The following is an 18,528-nucleotide window of genomic DNA, read 5'->3' as shown; positions in this document are numbered from 1 at the left end:
GATCGTCCCCCTGTCGTCAGCCCAGGTGAGGCCGCACCTCGAATACTGCGTTCAGTTTTGGGCCCCTCACTACAGGACAGACATTGAGGTGCTGGAGAGTGTCCAGAGAAGGGCAACAAAGCAGGTGAGGGGTCTGGAGCATAAGTTTTATGAGAAGCAGCTGAGGGAACTGGGGCTGTTTAGCCTGGAGAAAAGGAGGCTGAGGGGAGACCTTATCGCTCTCTACAACTACCTGAAAGGAGGTTGTAGCAAGGTGGAGGTCAGTCTCTTCTCCCAAGTAATAAGTGATAGCATAACAGGAAACGGCCTCAAGTTGTGCCAGGGGAGGTTTAGATTGAATATCAGGAAAAATTTCTTCACCAAAAGGGTTGTCAAGCATTGGAACAGGCTGCCCAAGAAAGTGGTGGAATCACCATCCCTGGAGGTATTTAAAAGATATGCAGATGTGCTGCTGTGGGACATGGTTAAGTGGTGCGCTTGGCAGTGCTAGGTTACTGATTGGACTTGATGATCTTAACGGTCTTTTCCAACCTAAACAATTCTATGATTCTGTGATTCTAATGAATCCTAGTATTATCAAGGTAGAGGTCTCGAATGCACTGGGTATTTCCTTTGCTCTATGTAGCAGTGATGAGCAAAGGAATATCTACGGAATAATATTTGTATCCTCCCATGTCCCATGGACTGAAAAATCAACAGAAGGATGGAGATTTGGAGGTACTTTGATCACAATTTGTGATCTTATCAACTTCCCAGAGTTTATGACACAAAGTTCATTTTATGGCAACAAAAGTAAAAACATATGCTGTATTGAAGTCACGTAAATAGAAAATGTACTATAAGGAATGAATTTTTCCTTATGATTCACACAGAAGATACAATTTCCCTGTTAGTAAAGCACAAACTTCATCTTCATTGTACCATTATGCAGTGTTTCTGCACATTATTAAACATTCTCCATTTAGCATTGCCAAGATGATAATGTTTCCATAGTGAATGAAATATTATTTCTATCACCCTGTTAATGATTCCACTTGTAAAAATGAATTCATTATAACAACTTTAAAAAAAAATCTACTTTTTTGTAATGAGTTAACAAGTGAATCACTCACAACAATAAATAGCTGAATTTTTTTTCACCTATCTATTCAGTTTCTTCTTTCTTCTCCCAAATTATCTTACAAAACATACTTTACATATTTTTCACTCTTTTGTTGCTAAATGGGTATTTATTTAACATATAGGATAATTTTCTCATTAAATCTAAAGTAGATGCATGTTCAAGAACTTTAATTTTGAAGAACGGCTGATGCCTGGAATGAAACTTTGAGAAGACTGATTAGTAACAATTCAATCCATACAAGATATTTTCTGGAGTTTATGCTTCTTTAAAAATACTAAATACCCATCCATGGAAAAGATATTTATTTTTATCACTCCTAAAATCACCGTTCTCAGATGAAATGAGTACAGTGTAGTACAGTGAGATATATGTAGCACAGATGCCATTTAAATATATGCAAATTTCATTTGTGAAAAGGAAGAAGAGCAAAGAGAACTACAAAGAAAAAATATGGAACTGTGTTCATTCTTTCTTCCTAATCCACATTTTTCAAGAGGATTTCATAGTGGATCACTGCATTGCTATGTCTCTTATTTATACTTCCAAATTTTTACTGAATATGTAAGAGTAAATGATCTGATATTCTGAAGGGTAATCATAAAATAAAGCTGTAGTTGCCAAAATGAGAAAACATAACTCATATAATTTTCACTTAGCTACCAATTTGCAATATGATTTACAAATCATTACTAAAAATAAGCAAGATATGTTCCAAGAAATCATCACAGCTGAAAGTATTACACAAAATCTTACTTTTCTTCTTTTCTTACCTTTAAAGAAGACAAAATTCCCCTCACTGTTTTCATAAACTGCATCAATGCTGGGAGGCAGTCCCCTCCAGAAGTAGGTAATCTGCATGGGGTATCCATCCATCACCCTGTTGTTTCTGACTCGCCAAAACCATTGATCCTGGAAACCAAATATACGTCTCTTACTATGCTTTGAGGCATTTATATATGTTCAGTTCATGTCTTGAAAATACTGAACAGCCTATCCTAGCATTTTTAGACCATGACCTTTTGCTGTTTGCATAACCATATTGGTGTTTGCATTTGTGTCATATCCACACATTACAAATGTGTCAGAACTAGTTGTTCTCCGAGGTGGGAATAGGCTACACATGTGAACTGTGTGTTTGGTGTAGACGGCCTTCGGCAGAACATACAGCCTACTGTATGAGATGATGTAACTTTTTCAACATCATTCCTATAAGGGGCCCAATTTAAAATTTGTGGACTGACTACAGATACTTTTAGACCACAGTGTGTGCATATGTGTAAGCCAAACATAAGGGCACTACAGACAGGCTTTGAAGATCAACTAGTTCTGCAAGACATTTTTTTGCGGTGGCTGCTAACAGCGAAAGGTTGATAGATACAGCTGTGACATTACTACAGCAGTCCGATAAGAACTACGCTTTGATGACAACTATACTGTAGTGAAGATTTGCAGTCTTTCCATGTAATAAACAGTTAATATTACGGCCTGTTATAGCTGCTGAATCCAGTTTCCCTGTAAATCTCTCTTAGTTTGTTGCCACCTAAAATGGCTTCTCCCTGTGAGATATGCTATTGCTTTAAGTGAGAGTCATATGGAAGTTGCGTTGTTGGGGAATGAGGAATGTTCAAGTTGAGAAATGAGTATGTGACACATTAGGTGGGTGTTGATAAAGATGTCGTTGTTGTACTTCTTCAGCTCTTATAAAAACAACAGTTCCAGTTCATCCCATATTTAGAGATGAGGGATGAAGTAAGCAAGTATGTAACGTTTTACACACGTTTGCACATTTTTTTCAGTATTAATATTATATAAAACAACCCCCCTTAAATGATAAAGAAAGTGATATTCTGTCAGATATTTGTTACAGTTTTACATGGCAGTTCAGCCTTCTTTCTGTATAGGTCAACTTGCCAAGCAAAAGAGATCTGTGCTCTTATGGGAACTGGCACAGCTTAGAGAGAAGATTAATACTTTGCAGGAGCAGACTTATGATGAACTCTATTCATCATCTTTCCAAACCTGAGATCACAGTTCTCTTTAATTGTTTATCTTTCCAATGACTCAACAATTTATAAATCTCCACAAAAAGTATTAGCCATACAAATACAAAACAGCTCAATATATATACAAAATAACTTAATCATGTGCGTAAATGAGTCTAAAGTTGGAAGTGTTGTTTTGAGTCCCAGATTTCTGAGAACTTCAGTATTAAAAAAAAAACAACTTCAAATAGCTTACACAACCGGAAAAATATTATATTGAAAAGTTGCAATTCTCTGGAAATAATGCTACTAAAATCCCTCACATTTTTTCAGGTCTAGTTATTTCATTGCTAGTGTAACACAGTTGCACTATTCTTATCTGATTAGATTCCTATTTTCAGCTTTCTTTGTTTTTTTTATTGTAAGATGTATTATAACATTTAAGGCAGGTCAGCAAAGCAGTATTTTAGGATTAATTGACTAAATTCCAATAAGAGAACTGGCAAAAGTGGGGGAATACAACTTAGACATACAAGTATTTAGGAAGGCCTAACTGAAGCCTGTGTTCTGAATGCTGGAACAGATAATGTCAACCTCTTTTGTTTTTTATTATAGTATGTATATAAGACAAGACGGTTTTGGAAAATTAAAATTAGGGGTAATATCCTCAAAGCAGATATTTGGAAAGCCATTTTTATTGAAACAGTAACAAATGCTTGAAATGGAGTTTCAGGTCAGATTATTTAGGCACCATCAATCTAGGAATGACTGAGGGACGAATGATGTAATGATAAGTCTCAATAGGCCAAACAGTTCTTTGTCCTCCCCAAATTTCTCTAAAACCCTCAAAAGCCAGGCAGTATCTCAGAGATCAGTTATTAAAGTTTAAAAAAAGGAAAACCAAGTACCAAGCTGCAGTGATTTAAAACTGTAGTCTCTGTGATAACTGTTACTATCTTCAGTACAATGGAATATTCCAATCTCATTTTTCTTCACTCCAAGATAGAGACAACTCTTTTTATTTGTCTGAATTTGGTTGCAAAAGCACATCTTAGAAAACAATGTTGAGTTGCAGAAAGGAACATATTCAGCTCTCATAAAACGTACACCAACTCAGAAGGGCATTGATCAAGTTGTGGATACAAAATAAGCCAGATATTTAAAGCTGAACAAAGGCTGACTACTTAGCTGAATACAAAAGGACATAAGTACACACACAATCACTTCACTGAACAAAGGTCGTAAATGAAATGTTCAGTCTTTCAGGAGTTTCCCAATACAACTCACTTATTATGGAAAGTCTAAACATCAGTGCTATAGACAAAGCTTATAATATTCTAGGTTGGCTAATGAATCTTAGCTTTCAGCTAGTACACCAAAGCAGATCTTCAAATCACATTAATGTGTTACAAGGATTTCTGTAGTTCTAATGACAGGAATAACCTTCTTTTGATCAGACTTAAACTACATTGTTAAATATTCAATCAATTTCATAGACTGGAGTTTTTTGGGGGTTTTTTTTTGTTTGTTGGTGTGGTTTGGTTTTTCAAACAGAACAAACAACACAAAACAATAAAACCCCAAACTTAAATAGTCTTGGTTATATTCCATAGTTCACAAACTTCCAAGTCTTAGGATAGATGTAGCCAAAGTAGCAAGCAGTCATTTTAGTTTGGGCAGCACTGCACTGCTGATTGCCTCGTACTATCCCATCATGGTGATTTCTGGTATAATATCAAAGTGTCAGTGGAATGACCATAGTAAGGAGATTAAACGTGCATTCTTGAAAGAAACTGACTCTGTAATGAACTCAGATTTCACAGTGCAACAGAACCTGTAAAATCAACCAGTCAAAAAAGATATTCTTCTTGAGAATAATTTATGTGTCAGCCTTAGTGATTCGTGGAATGTATTTGCATTAACTCATTTTGATAACAAGACCAATAAAACTATATTCTGCAGATGTGGTATTGAGTTGTATGTCAAATTGTGTACTTCATATTTAATATTAACAATTTGCGCCATAATAGTGAGTTGTTGTTTTTTTTCTCAAATTCCTCAGCAAACCAATAATTTGCCCTGCTATACCACAATTAAAATCCTCACAATAATGCAATTATGGCAAAGCTGGAATGTTTGATTCATGCAGCATAGCCCCAGGAATATATATAAAAATAAATATACACAAATATCTATTTACATATGTAATATGGTAATGTCAATACTATATCTCCATAAGCTTTCAACAAGAAATACTTCAAGGTATTGGACAAGAAAATAATTCAGCAGGGTGTTACTGTGTATACATCTCCATCCTGGACTGGCACAAGCTTTTTCACCTGAGACTGATTATAGAAGATCCCCACTCTATTCTACAGTCATTTTAGAGATTTTCCAGTAGAAATGGTATCTAAAATGGTATAATGAAAAATCATGAATCTTCAAGATCTTTTCTTTTTTTAAATACGTACCTTGTTACTTCCAAAATTCTACAGAGAAATTAGACTACTACTTCTGTACTAATATCACTAGATTAGTATTCAGTAAGTTATATAAGTAGAATTGATTTGACCAGATTTATATGTCTACAAGGTAAAAATCTCATTAGAAATGAATCGTTGAACCTAGTACAATAAAAGTCCTTCATAGAAACATTCTAAGCTAGGCTTCACTTGGTTGTTTACTCCTCTACACTGATTATAAAGGGAAACTAGAAACTTCGCGCCTATTTTTAGATGGCTGTAAAGTACACAGTGGGCACCTAAATGCAAGTGAGGTAAATCCCTCCATTCTCTACTTTTTGTCTCCTGGGTTCAACCTGTCATAGTGCAAAGAATATAAAATCATAAGGATGACTACACAGGGCCAGATCAGGGTTCATCTAGGCCTGTATCCATCTCCAGTGGAGTGACTAGCAAATTAACAGATAAGACTTCAGCCCTGAAGTGGTCAAGCAGTTGGACTAGATGGTTGTTGTAGGTTCCTTTCAACTGCACTATTCTACTTCTATTCTATTCTATTCTGGTCTATTCTATTTTATTCTATGAAAATAAAAACAAAGGGAACATGCAATGACACCTTTCTGATACTCTCTCCCAGTCACCCATCAGTTGTTGTTCAGGGACCTCTTGGACCAAAGGCGATAATTTTGTGATTAACAGCCCTTGATGGTCTTTTACTCCTCTAGACTCCTTCCTAAACACATGCAAACTCAGAGCATCCACAGCTATCTGCAGAAATGTGTATGACAATTTAACAATCCGCAGTGTGAAAAGTCATAAGCAATCAGACACAGTCACAGCTGCTGACTGGTGTTCAGCCTTCATTCACCTTATTTCTTTTTCTTTATCACCAAGAATAGTAGCACTTTGCCTGCAATATCTAATCCAAGATTTTTGTCGCTTCATATTAAAACCATCTTGTAGATTAAATCCTTCTGCTTGTTTTCAGGAAACCTTTCTATACTGTAACACATCTGGCCAATATTAAGGATAAAGGGTTTGTGGCTTGAAATAAGATCTTCCTGTGCCATTGCCTTTAATGTCTAAATATTCCATTCTGAAGCATAATTGTGAACATAACATACCATGTTCTCTCTTTTGCTGATGGAATCCTGTAGACTTCTTATTTTCCTGCTCTATTTCTGGTAGATTTACATGTTGTTGCAATAATCATCAACTATGAGCTATTGCTCAACAGTAAGGACCCTACAGGTTTCCACAGAACTAAAATTTTGAATATTTGTAATTTTAGCATTTTTAAGGTCTTATTTAAACAGACAGAAGCAGGCACATGATTTGCCAATAGATGTATTTTTAGAGATAGCCAGACTGACATGAATCAGCAAATATCTGGAAATATCTGAAAGCAGAACTGGAAGTTTGGATCATTTATATGATTGGGTAAGGTAGGTGCTGGCAGAAGCTGACAGAATAATTTGTTTATGTAAATTTAATTTTCCTGGCTGACTTTCCTATGAACATACTGGACTCAACAGTTTTAGACTGCCAGAGTTCAAACTCTGGAATTCAAGTTAAGAAACTCTAGCATGTGGCTACAAACCATGCCAAGGATCTTCCTGAGGTATCAGATGTGGTAAGCTCTGCTTATAGAAAGAATGGATCATTTCAACAGATATAACTAAATGTACTTAATTTATCTTAAACAAAGTAATATTTACCAGCAATTTTATCAGCTGCATTTTGGAAAAACAGATACAATTACTGAAAATGTGTTTTCAACACAGTTCAGCTATTATGGAAATTCAAAAAAGGCATAGTCCAAGAGAAAGTGTATTCACTCTAAGAAAGCTCTTTTACACTTGAAATAAACAGCTTGAAAAAGTTTCTCTGACAAAACACATCTCAGTGTATTTGGTTACATTGAATAAACAAAATTTTGTCTCTTTTGAGAAATACTGTGTATTGAAAAACTGTTGTCTTTCCCACTATATTGGTTAAATTATTTTATTTCCCCAAAACACAGTAACTCCTGCAGACAGGTTGAACACACGACTTGTCATATGCGCTGCAATTCCAAGCCTGACAAACATGTACATTGAATGCGTAGCTTTTAGTGCCTTTCCTCGCTGGCTAGCAAATACATTTTTTAAACATCTATAGTTATCCAAGAGCTCCAAATATATGGATCACTCCTGTGCAGCTGGGATCTTGCATAATAACGGATCATTAAATATTATGACTATGGACATATTAAGTAAATTAAACTTGGACAATTATTCCCAGTTCAAAAAGCAGAACTGAAACAAAAAAAAATATCAAAATTGAATTGAAATTGAGTAATATATCTAACAATAAGAAAACGGGCATTAAGGAGAGACTGTAAGCTGTTTCAGAAACGCTATTATGGATAAAGAGTAACAGTAGGATGAAGAAGCAGGAGCAGTTATTCAAATTGAGTGTTAGGAAATTTGTTTTATTTAGAAGATGGGATACTCCTGGGAAAAAAAAAAAAAAAAAGACAATAAAGCATTTTAGAGAAAACAAACTGAACAGAGGTTATACATAAATCATTCTTCACTGTCAGTAAATGCTTGAGATATTTTTTCCTGTGCATATGTAAGTCCATGATTAGATGAAGGGACTAAAATATAGTACATTCTCTATGACCGTAGCAAATACCTTCCTCATAAAAGCACTTCTTTATTAACGACTTGGAGAATCTTAAATGGAAGAGTGTATTAGAGTAAAAAAATATGGCTCATAATGCATAATTTACATATGTTATTGTTAGATAGAGTCTCCTAATCTTACAATAAGCCAATTTTGGCTTCTTAGTGATGATTGTGTTAAATTGTTCTTCATGTTTGATTCTATAAACTCTTTTAGCAAAGTTTCTAAACCAAAAAATTTGTAGCTTTCCTTTTATTTATTTCTATTGATGCTGGTAAGCATTGCTGCCATCTCATTTTTTTTCCAAATGAACGTTTAAATCTGTACTCCTATGAATAATTGATTTCAATTTTGGTATTCTCACCTTAAACATCTTTCAGGTTCCCTAAGGGACACAACTGATAGGTAGGAGAATTAAAAACAATCATCTCCAGATATTTCAGTTCATCCACAACACACAAACCAGTGGAGTTTTTAGTGCAAAATTAATGGAGCTTCCTTCTCTCAGCACCTCATTCACTCCTGCATCTCTGGACCAACCACTATTGCCAACAATAAAAGATTCATTTGCTACAAAATATCTAGAACCCTGCCTTTTATTTTATACCTAATGAACTCTATCTGCAATTCTGTAACGACAACATGACACTGACACAGAGGTTCTAATGGTACCCACTAAAAACAGAAAGACTGCCCAATGTGAAATTCTAAAAAATCTACAAAGAGCTGGAAAGAAGAAAAAAATGGAAACATTTGAAGTGGTAACTTTTGTAACTACCTGGGGATGAAGATTAAGCTGACTTTAGCAGGAATTAGGTTTTGTGCTGGTTTTACAAGGAATCTTAAAACTCACTGTGGGTACACAAGGCAGGAAAAGATTTCAGACAGACAGTGGGATAGGTGAAAAACAAGGACAAATCACAACTGTAAATTATAATATTTTGAATGTGATTACAAAAATGTGTGTAAAATCCCCAGTAATTTCTGAAATACCCTCACATTTTATAGCAAAAATCTCTGCATGAATTTCTCTCAGTCAATACTGACTTTGACTTGATGTTAAAGTGTATATATATATAGTGCTGTTAAGGGTATTCCACCACCAAAAGATGGAATAAGATGCAAAACTGAAAACTTTAACAGCTGCTGGAGAGAGAAGTTTTGCTATAGCTAGATTCCACAGGATCACTGCTTGGCCTATTTATTAAAAACAAAAAAAAAAAAAAAAAGAGAGAGAGAAATAAACATAATACCTCTACCCTAAATCAATGTTAATCAAATGCTGAATTCCAGTTAATACTGTGGCTTAATATTATTGACCGTACACATCAAGGTTTCCCACTGGGTCATGTATTCTCCAATAAACTCCCTTTGACCATGTGCAAAAGCAAGCTTTTGTCAGTGGAAGATTAAACATACCCAGCAGCTATGCAAAGCAGGAGCGGCAGACTGAAACATTCAGACAAATGAGTATCCTTCTAATTTTTTCCCATTTGAGTATTGCAAAAAAAAAGCCAGTGGTAAATAATATACTAAGCTGTTTAATAACTTTAAATCCTTCTCTTACCAAGAAAGAAGAGTTCCAGTGATGTACAGAGAAACTTACCAGCATACAGAAGTTGCAGAGAGTATATTTCAAGACTGTGATCCAGGAGAGTATGAAGTTTCCCTACTACACACCTTTATGGGAGTATTAAGAAACTTCGGATCCAGGAGAGTATGAAGTTTCCCTACCTTTATGGGAGTATTAAGAAACTTCCTGAATTTGGGAAATACAAGGTTTATTTATTTTATCTATGTCAAAATAAATCAGGAATATCCTTTTAAAAATCTTGATCTAATCTCAAAAGACACTTTACCACATCTACTTCATCGGTTCATGTGAGTTTCACCAGGGGATCTCAATGATGGTAATACTGGGCCTACCGCATGTGGGACTAAAGGCTTTGTTCCTACTCATTAGGGGAATTCCACTATTTCTTTAATAACATCCATTTTCAACATTCCAAATTTGGAATTTATAGCATTTAACTCAAAGGACATCACTTCACAGGAAAAAAAAAATGCTTTTGAGCAACATTCTTTGAAATAATTTTCATGGAGCAGAAAAAAGAAGTTAAGAGTCCAGGGGAATCAAATGTAGAAAAAATATTAGCACAATTCAGCTATGAGAATGATTGTTCAAATTATTTTTATTTTCTGTTTTGCATTTTTTTTCAATATAGAATTTACAGGGAAACCTATAGATTAGCCCCACTTCGGTTCCTGCTTAATTCCCCAGCAGAAAACAATTGGCTATAGTGAGACTGGATTCAGACATTAAATGGATGTTACCAATCTAGCTCATTTTAGGAAACAATTAACTAAATGGGCTATTCTATACACACGCAGAATACTTTAGCTCAGCTTATTATTAAGTTGATTCACATTAAGTACAAACAAAGCTCCTTTAAAACTACAAAGGAGTGTTATCTATTCATTAACAGATGAATGGTTAATGCATTGAAGATGACTTATTTGAACTTCTAGAAACAATTCACCCTTCCTAATGTGTTTGAGACAACAGCATGGTTGTAATAGGGTAAAAACGTGGTCTGAGAACCACTATGAGAAGTCAGAGCATCAGGAAAACCTCAGCACCTCCTATGTTGAGATTCTGAACCTCCTGGTTATCTCCTCACTGGATATAAGACCAACTCACTGCATTCAAAACAAAGGGATGCAAAAACATCACTAAATGCTATTGCCAGTTCTATTGCTTCCTTACATTCCCAAACAAAGAATGTACTTCCTTGATGCTATTTATTAACCACTGTTAATTACCATTTATTATTGGCATCTAATCAGACACTGAAACACTCCTCCAGACAAATTAAAGCCATTGTTTGTTATGACCTTATTCTTTTTCTTAACAACATGTTAATGCTAACCAACACCATAAGCAAAAGAACTAAATGCTGTAACTCAGAGTAGGAGCAAGTGAAAAACTGATAACTTACCCATTTGTTGTTTATGGGAAGTACTACACTGAGCCCGCTGTAAAGTGTCTGTCTTCAGCTAAGCCACTGACATGAAAAGTTAACTGGTGTAAATATATTTCAAGCAAAAATATTATCTAGTGGTTTTCTCTAGGAAGTCTTTGCTAAGGAGTGGCATACATTTTTTCTAGTATTTGTTCTTTTTCTATGTAACTGACAAAGTAAAGTAATGTCAAGTAATTTATTCAAGGTCAACAATGGTTCCTTTTATGTTAAAATCTACCTTCTTGGCTTCATATTCTTAGCCCTAATTATTGACTTGAATAGCCTCTTTTGCTCATTAAGGTGTGTGCAAAACTGTTTTTCATTGCTCACGCTGAAATCTATAGCTATGCTTTTAAAAAAAAAGCTACAGTAACCCAGCCATTAAGCTTCAAAGATTACAGAAAATATGAAAAATAACATTTCTTTTTCCAAAGGAGTCAAAGGCCTATGGCACTGCATATACACTCTGACTCTCTTTACAAGAGAAATCTCTTTTTCACCCCCTCATTTGTAAACTGATGTATAAATCTTCTTCATGGACACTATATATAAAACAACTGCAATGTGCTCACCTGAAGTATGACTCTGGTTTATGCACCACCAGGACCATGGAATGTAACAAAAGGAACTATGACTGAAGCTGGAGCAAAAATACCTCCTTTATGTTCAACGTCAAATTCTAAGGTATGGTCGATTAACCAAAACACTGGTAATCCCTCTGAAACGTTTCCTGACTTTTTGTAGTAATTTCAATAAAGTACTACCAGCTGCATCCCGGCTTCTCCACTTCTGGTGCTGCACAGTGGTAGATCCAAGATGCGGACTTTCTCCTCCTTCATTTTATCTTTGAATTTCTTCTTTTCTCTATAAGCTTCCTTCTTTTACTCTTCATTTAATACCCACTTTGGCCATTTGTATGGGGTGTTGGTGGGAGGGTCTGTGGGGTGGCCTCTTTGAGGGGAGACCGGGGCTGCCCCGCGTCGGACACAGCCAGTTCCAATGGACCCCCCCTCGGGACAAGCTGAGCCCCTCAGTTGAGCTGCTGCTGCCTCTGTGGTAACGTATTTAAGTAAGGGCAAAAACATTGCTCCCCACTCGGAGGTTTTTTTTTTTTGTATTCAAAACACTTTCATGTTCAGGAACAGATCTGAAGAATTTCTGATTTTATTTCCAATACACAAAGAGTAATACTGAATGTCTGACGCCAAGCTATACAAGAATTCAGCAGTTCTTCAACACGCTTTGAAAAACACCCATTCGTATTTAGACTAGATCCTGCAAATCACTCTTCCGTGATATATTTTTCTCATTTGAAAGACAACATTCATTGTTCAACTCTTTCAAAGAGGGGTTATTTTGCCTAAAATCGTCAGCTAAAAGGAATATAAAACTATTAATGCTTTTAGAATATAACTGTGAAGTTTATTTTGGGTATTGTGCATTGAAATTTTGCTAAATACCTTGCACATTACAAGGCAAATATGAAAAAAGTGCACAATACTGTGAATTTACATTACCTCTTCCTAAACAAAATATAACAAAATATTCAGCCAAGTGCCTCATGCAGTTTGGTCATTTGCTGTGCAGAAATGGTTTGGAAATCTATTTGGTTAACTATTAGTATATCCAAATACTCTGTGTGCTTCCTTGAATATTGAACATATAAGACATACACACACATACACAAAGAAAAACAGCTCTTAAAAATAGATCTTAGGCTTAAAAAAATGCCCAAAGAGGCCATTAATTATTATTTTTTTTTTAATTATTATTCTTTTAAGGAAACAGGCTTGGTATAACTCAGAAAGAATGGCCAGAGAAATGATCTCTTTAAATGAATGTAATGAACATAGCCTACTTGCAGAGGCATCCACAATCACAGCTATAGTTCTGTTTTGGAAGACGTCTTGATTTAAATCCTGGCCCTTTCCTGTCTCTGCTCAGCTGAGTGCAGTAACTAACTAACTTACTTTCATCTGCACTGCAAAGGGCATATCATAGCTGTTGCCCTTTCCACTGCAGATTAAATAGTTAAAAAAAAAAAAAAAAAATCTTCTGTGCATTTCAAACTAACAAATTTAAATTACTGCATATGAACAAATTCATTCTAAAATAGACATCTCAAGACTGCTATTAGTATTTGGTTGTCTATGAAAGTAATTCATTTAAGAACACAGATGTACATCTGGTTAGTATTTAATTTTGAAATATTGTATCCTCATTTTGTTACAGTTCTGTTCTTATTGGTAAATGATTCTTTCATTATATTCTTTATTTGAATTCTTTCAGTCTTACTCAAATACGTATTTTATATTTATAATTTCTTCATTATCAAATTGTATGTGAGCTTTTTATAAAATTTTTGATGCATATCCATCTGTCCTCTCTATTTCTCCTGTGTAGACAATAGCCATGGCATTTATACATTTTTTTTGGTATACATTAACCTTTCAAAACTACTGTGAAGCAATCAAAACCTGTAGGTACCTATAGAATACTTACAGTTCAAGGGAAAACTGTTATGCAGAATACTTTTAAAATGTTCTGTGGAGTCTTTGGTTACAACCAGCGGCTGGGTGACACTAGATCTTATATCACACATGAAACTCAGCAATTTTAGAGACCCCTAACAACACCATGGGTTGATCAGGGCCTTATGAGGAAGATTACCACATACTATATCACTATCATATACTTCCAAGAGCACTTGGCTTTTCCTGGAAAATCTTCCATATCAGAAATTATCTATTCAGATTACAAGTCTGACAGCTACAGGCCTTGCACTATGGTGCAGCTGGAGATGATATTGTGCAGTGCTATTGCTTTTCTGATGTGTCCCAGAACATATTAATGGTAACAACTCAGGTATGAGAGTCATGTTAGCAATATTTTATCTTTCCCAAGTGATGATTCCATTAAAAAAAAGAAAAACTAACTATCTCCCTTTGGGTAGGTTTCTGTATTCCTAACCGAATTCAGCATTTTAATGCATTCTGATTTTGTCCAAATAACTAAAATGACTGAGACTCTATAAAATGTTCCCATTGCCACATGATGATGCTCCAATATGAAGAAACAGACAGCCATAAAAAAAGGCACAATAAAGACCTCTAAAGACATCAAATCTAGGCTTGCAGCCAGGAATCTCTGGAATGCTCACTCCCTCTAATGCTCTGTAGGTAACAGGACATGCATATGAAGTACTGCAAAAAACCCTTCATCCACAGAATGAGTATTAGGCCCTTACAGAGCAGTTGACTGTTTATTTCCCTAGTAGTGTTTGCACTTGGAGCCTACAAAACCATCTGTGAATTTTCTCGACCCCAGTTCTGTTGCCTGTACTCATAGGGAGTTCACATAACAGTCAATGAGTTCCATGAGTTCATGGAGCAATGGTGCATTCTGCACCATGGAAACATAAGAAAATTGGGCAATTTGCATCGTTAAAAAATTACTAATTTTCTTCATTAAAACTGAAAACTTTTCTCCTGGCATTGAGAGAAGAGTGTTCTACTGAGGTATATGTTATACTTAAACTGCAAATTTTCTAACAATGACTCAAATGCAAAACCTATGACATGTTTTCATTAATACAAGCACCTGTCTATGTAATATTATTCAAACAAAGGATTCTTGATAGATCCATCTTTGAAACCAGTCAGGTATATAGGAGGGGCTAAACAATGAACAGAGGTGAATAGATTTAATAAGTAGTTGCATAAGAATATGAGGTGAAGATGTCTGCTTTGCAGTAGCTGTCCTAGTCTTTGTACAAATACTGTAAAAGCGAGTCGGAATGAAGATTGCTTTCTGAGAGGCCTGCATTTATACAGGCTGTGTCAACACATGATCATGGTTCTTGGAAATATCACAGAATATATGATGAATATAATGCTCAAATGAATGAAATCTCCTTTTCCATTTACCAACACCTACTTCTTGGAACTTCTCTTACACTAATACATTCCCCTCTTGATGCATTCTGTGGGAAACTAAATAACCAATACTTTTCTATAACAGTTTGCTAGCTTAAATCTGACAAACATGTAAGCCTCTATTCTATTTGAAAGCTCAGTAATACTAATTTTACATCTCCCTTCATTTTCCAAGTCATCGCTGATATTATATGTCATGCTCTCCACTTTTCTTCCACCCTTTTACAGCCTCTTTTACTGTTTAATTTAAAAAAAAAACCAAAAAGGAGTATCAAGAACCTTGGCCTACCTTTTTCCCTTTAATAAAATTGCCAAGAGGATTTGAAAAAATGTGCAATTCCCTAGAAATAAACAGGATAGCAGCCTAAAAGTATTTTCAAGATTCTTTTCCCAGCTGCACAGGATTCCCTAACACTATGTTATATTGCCTTACCAACAATAGCACTGACCTTAGAACAGAAACCTCCTTCCTGGAGAAGACAAAGTGTACCACCTAGGATCCTATAGAAAAATAAAGGATTTTTTTTTTTCCACGGTTGTTTTTAATTTATTTTTGCTGTCGATCTTGGGCCATGAGAACAGAATAAGGAATATTTGGGTTTACATGCCTACATTTTTTTCTGTAACTTCCACCCCCACCCCCACCCCCCCCTGAATTATACTCTTTCTCATCAGTCTGAAATTGTTGACTCCACATTTGTAAGGAATAGACATGCAAACATGTGAAAATGGTCCAGGACAGACTTATCTTTGTCAGACCAACTGTTCTAATGAAATCAGAATAATTGTGTTTTCTCTACTTGTCTGCCCTTATCACTTTATCACTTGTAATATGATACTCCACCATCTGCCTGAGGGGTGAACAGACTATTTTAACAACTACTACAAATATGTCTGAGTCATCAGGTTCTTTGTAATGACTCGGGCACTCCCTGAAAATCAAAAAAAAAACAACCAGAAGAGAGCAAAGTCAACTCCCTTTGTTTATTTTTACCCCCAAAATATAGGGATTAAATCAGCATGGAATGGAGGCTGTGGGCCAAGATAACCAAAAGTTACAGACAATCCAAGAGAAGGTATAACCTCTAAAATTTCTAGAGGTAGGCAGGGAAAACACTGAAAGAAGCCAAATGGGGAAACTGTGATTAAGACAAAGCCATAAATACTTGTCTCTAGTTTCTTTAACCCAGCTAGATACCACTGGCAAACCAAGAAGATCGGAAAACTCCAAATAGAGCACAGAAGGATCCCCTCAATAAAAAATAATGTTCACCTACATGAATAGCCTGTGGATTGTGAACTGTGGATGTCTAGAAGATCATTTAGCATAATTTCCAGCTACAGGAAGCTTTTAAGTATCTTATCACTGTGGAATTAAAACATGAGTCATTATCATTCGCCCTTTTTGGCCAAAGCTTGTGAATATGAGGGAGTAACAAACTATATCTGTCAAGATTAGCCAAACCAACTATCAAAAATGTGTTCTTGATATTGTAGGAACACAGAAATTAGTACTCCAAATATTTTTCCTAGATGTAATACAGTTTTCATTTCATTTAAGCAGTGATTTTTTTACTCTCGAATGATTGGTGATATATTTCTGTTATTTATATGATTTATCACTATATCACCTGTCTTTTCATATTTCTGTCATGCCCACAAATTCATACACATCTGTGTTTCTCTCCATATGCATATGTATGTCTCTGCCCATAGCAGGGGGGTTGGACTAGATGATCTTTGAAGGTCCCTTCCAGTCCAAACCATTCTATGACTCGATTCTGAGACTAATAATAGGAAAGCATTCACAAGAAAGTAAGAAGAAAAAAACATTTAAAGAATAAATGAAAATTGCACAAAATGTTCCTAGTAGAACAGTAACATTATGAGTTATAAAGAAAGATGGATGTTAATGGGTGAGGACATAGCATGAGCTGATGGAAACCACAGTGTGCGTCTCATACACACCTGCACAAGTACAATGCATGAAAACAGCTGTGTTGGTAACTCTCATATTGACATTTGTTACATCTCTGAAGACCTAAAATAATCAAACAATGTTAACTGAATATATGTTGCTGATAGCTCAATCTTTCCTGTTGTTTAGGGTATGAATTAAACAACAAACTCTGATGATATGTTTTCATATGTTACCTTCAGAGAAGTAACATATGAAAATACGGGAAGACATGACATAATAAACTCTATAAGTGCCTGTATGGGAGTTATTTTGGATTAAAACCACTGCAAGCTGAGACACTAATATATGCTGCCTAATCTCAGTTTAATGCTTGTGATCTATGAAACTATGCTGACAACAAAAATTTAAAAATCTGGGTACCAAATCTATCTTTGAGTAGCAGGGGGCAAGGCTGAGTAAATCTTCCCAGTGGAAGTGGCAGGATTAGAAAAAGACTGTAGAAGTTCCCACTGTGGATGAAGAGCAATATCCTTGGAGTGACTCAGCTTTGAGGTTGACAGCAATGGCCAAAGAGAAAAACAGGTCATTAAGAATGGTATATCCAGCAAAGAGCAGCCAACAGTGGTATCTGTCATGACAACACACCATGAATATGGTAGATATTCGATTGTCTTTTCTCACTATCTCTGTCACTCAGATACAGGGATTAGATCATGAAGAAAGCAAAGGAATTTCTATATGAATATCCAATATTGTAAATTACATCTGATTACAGATAAGATGTGAATGTACAATTTGAAGCAGTAAATGACTGTGGGTGTTATAAAGGGCTGGCCGGACGCCACACCAAAATGTCAGCGAAGGCTCCATTATGATAAGATTGAGGAGAAACACTGGTGAACTGTTAGGGAGAACGGGAAAGGGTTGAACTCTGTCATTATCAAGTATAACCTTTGACCTAATACAGTCTATTCTCCTCAGTGAAGATATTCTCACCGGACAGATATGCCAAATGACTAACTAAAATGACCCCTGTCTCACTTTGATTTATAGACTGGACAGGTAGCAAAATAAAATTTGATTTTGTATAGGAAAACATTTTTTTTTTTTATTTCATATGCTTGGTATTACAAGTTAATCTGCTGTTTCTTTTGTTATTTTACCTAATACATATTACTCAAAATAAATAGTCTCCTTGTCATGTCAAAGATACTTAATTATAAGTGAAATCTCGAATCTGTTACAGTCAATGGAATTTATTCCCATTACTTTCAACGGGGCTGAGTTTCCACTCAGTAAGCAAGGAAGGCGACACTTAAGAAAATATTCAAGCTATAGTTTATAAAAAAACAAGAAAATATAGGATTTAAATTAAATATCTATTATAACTTTTAGATCTTTTTCAGTAGATT

At 35.4% G+C, this 18,528-nt stretch overlaps 1 protein-coding gene across 1 annotated transcript in view; it reads right to left on the bottom strand.

The window, feature by feature from the left end:
* MMP16 (matrix metallopeptidase 16 (membrane-inserted)) overlaps positions 1-18,528 on the bottom strand; it is a 185,901-nt gene that overhangs the window by 22,027 nt on the left and 145,346 nt on the right. Inside the window, exon 7 of the mRNA XM_009891863.1 lies at positions 1,894-2,032. Within this exon, the coding sequence (XP_009890165.1) occupies positions 1,894-2,032 (139 nt within the window). The remainder of the gene's footprint in view (positions 1-1,893; positions 2,033-18,528) is intronic.

This window comes from Charadrius vociferus, unplaced genomic scaffold (genome assembly GCF_000708025.1).
Source record: "Charadrius vociferus isolate BGI_N301 unplaced genomic scaffold, ASM70802v2 scaffold15, whole genome shotgun sequence".
Classification (NCBI taxonomy): Eukaryota; Metazoa; Chordata; class Aves; order Charadriiformes; family Charadriidae; genus Charadrius; species Charadrius vociferus.
The sequence above is the reverse complement of the archived record's forward strand: the minus strand, read 5'-3'. Positions and strand labels throughout refer to the sequence as shown.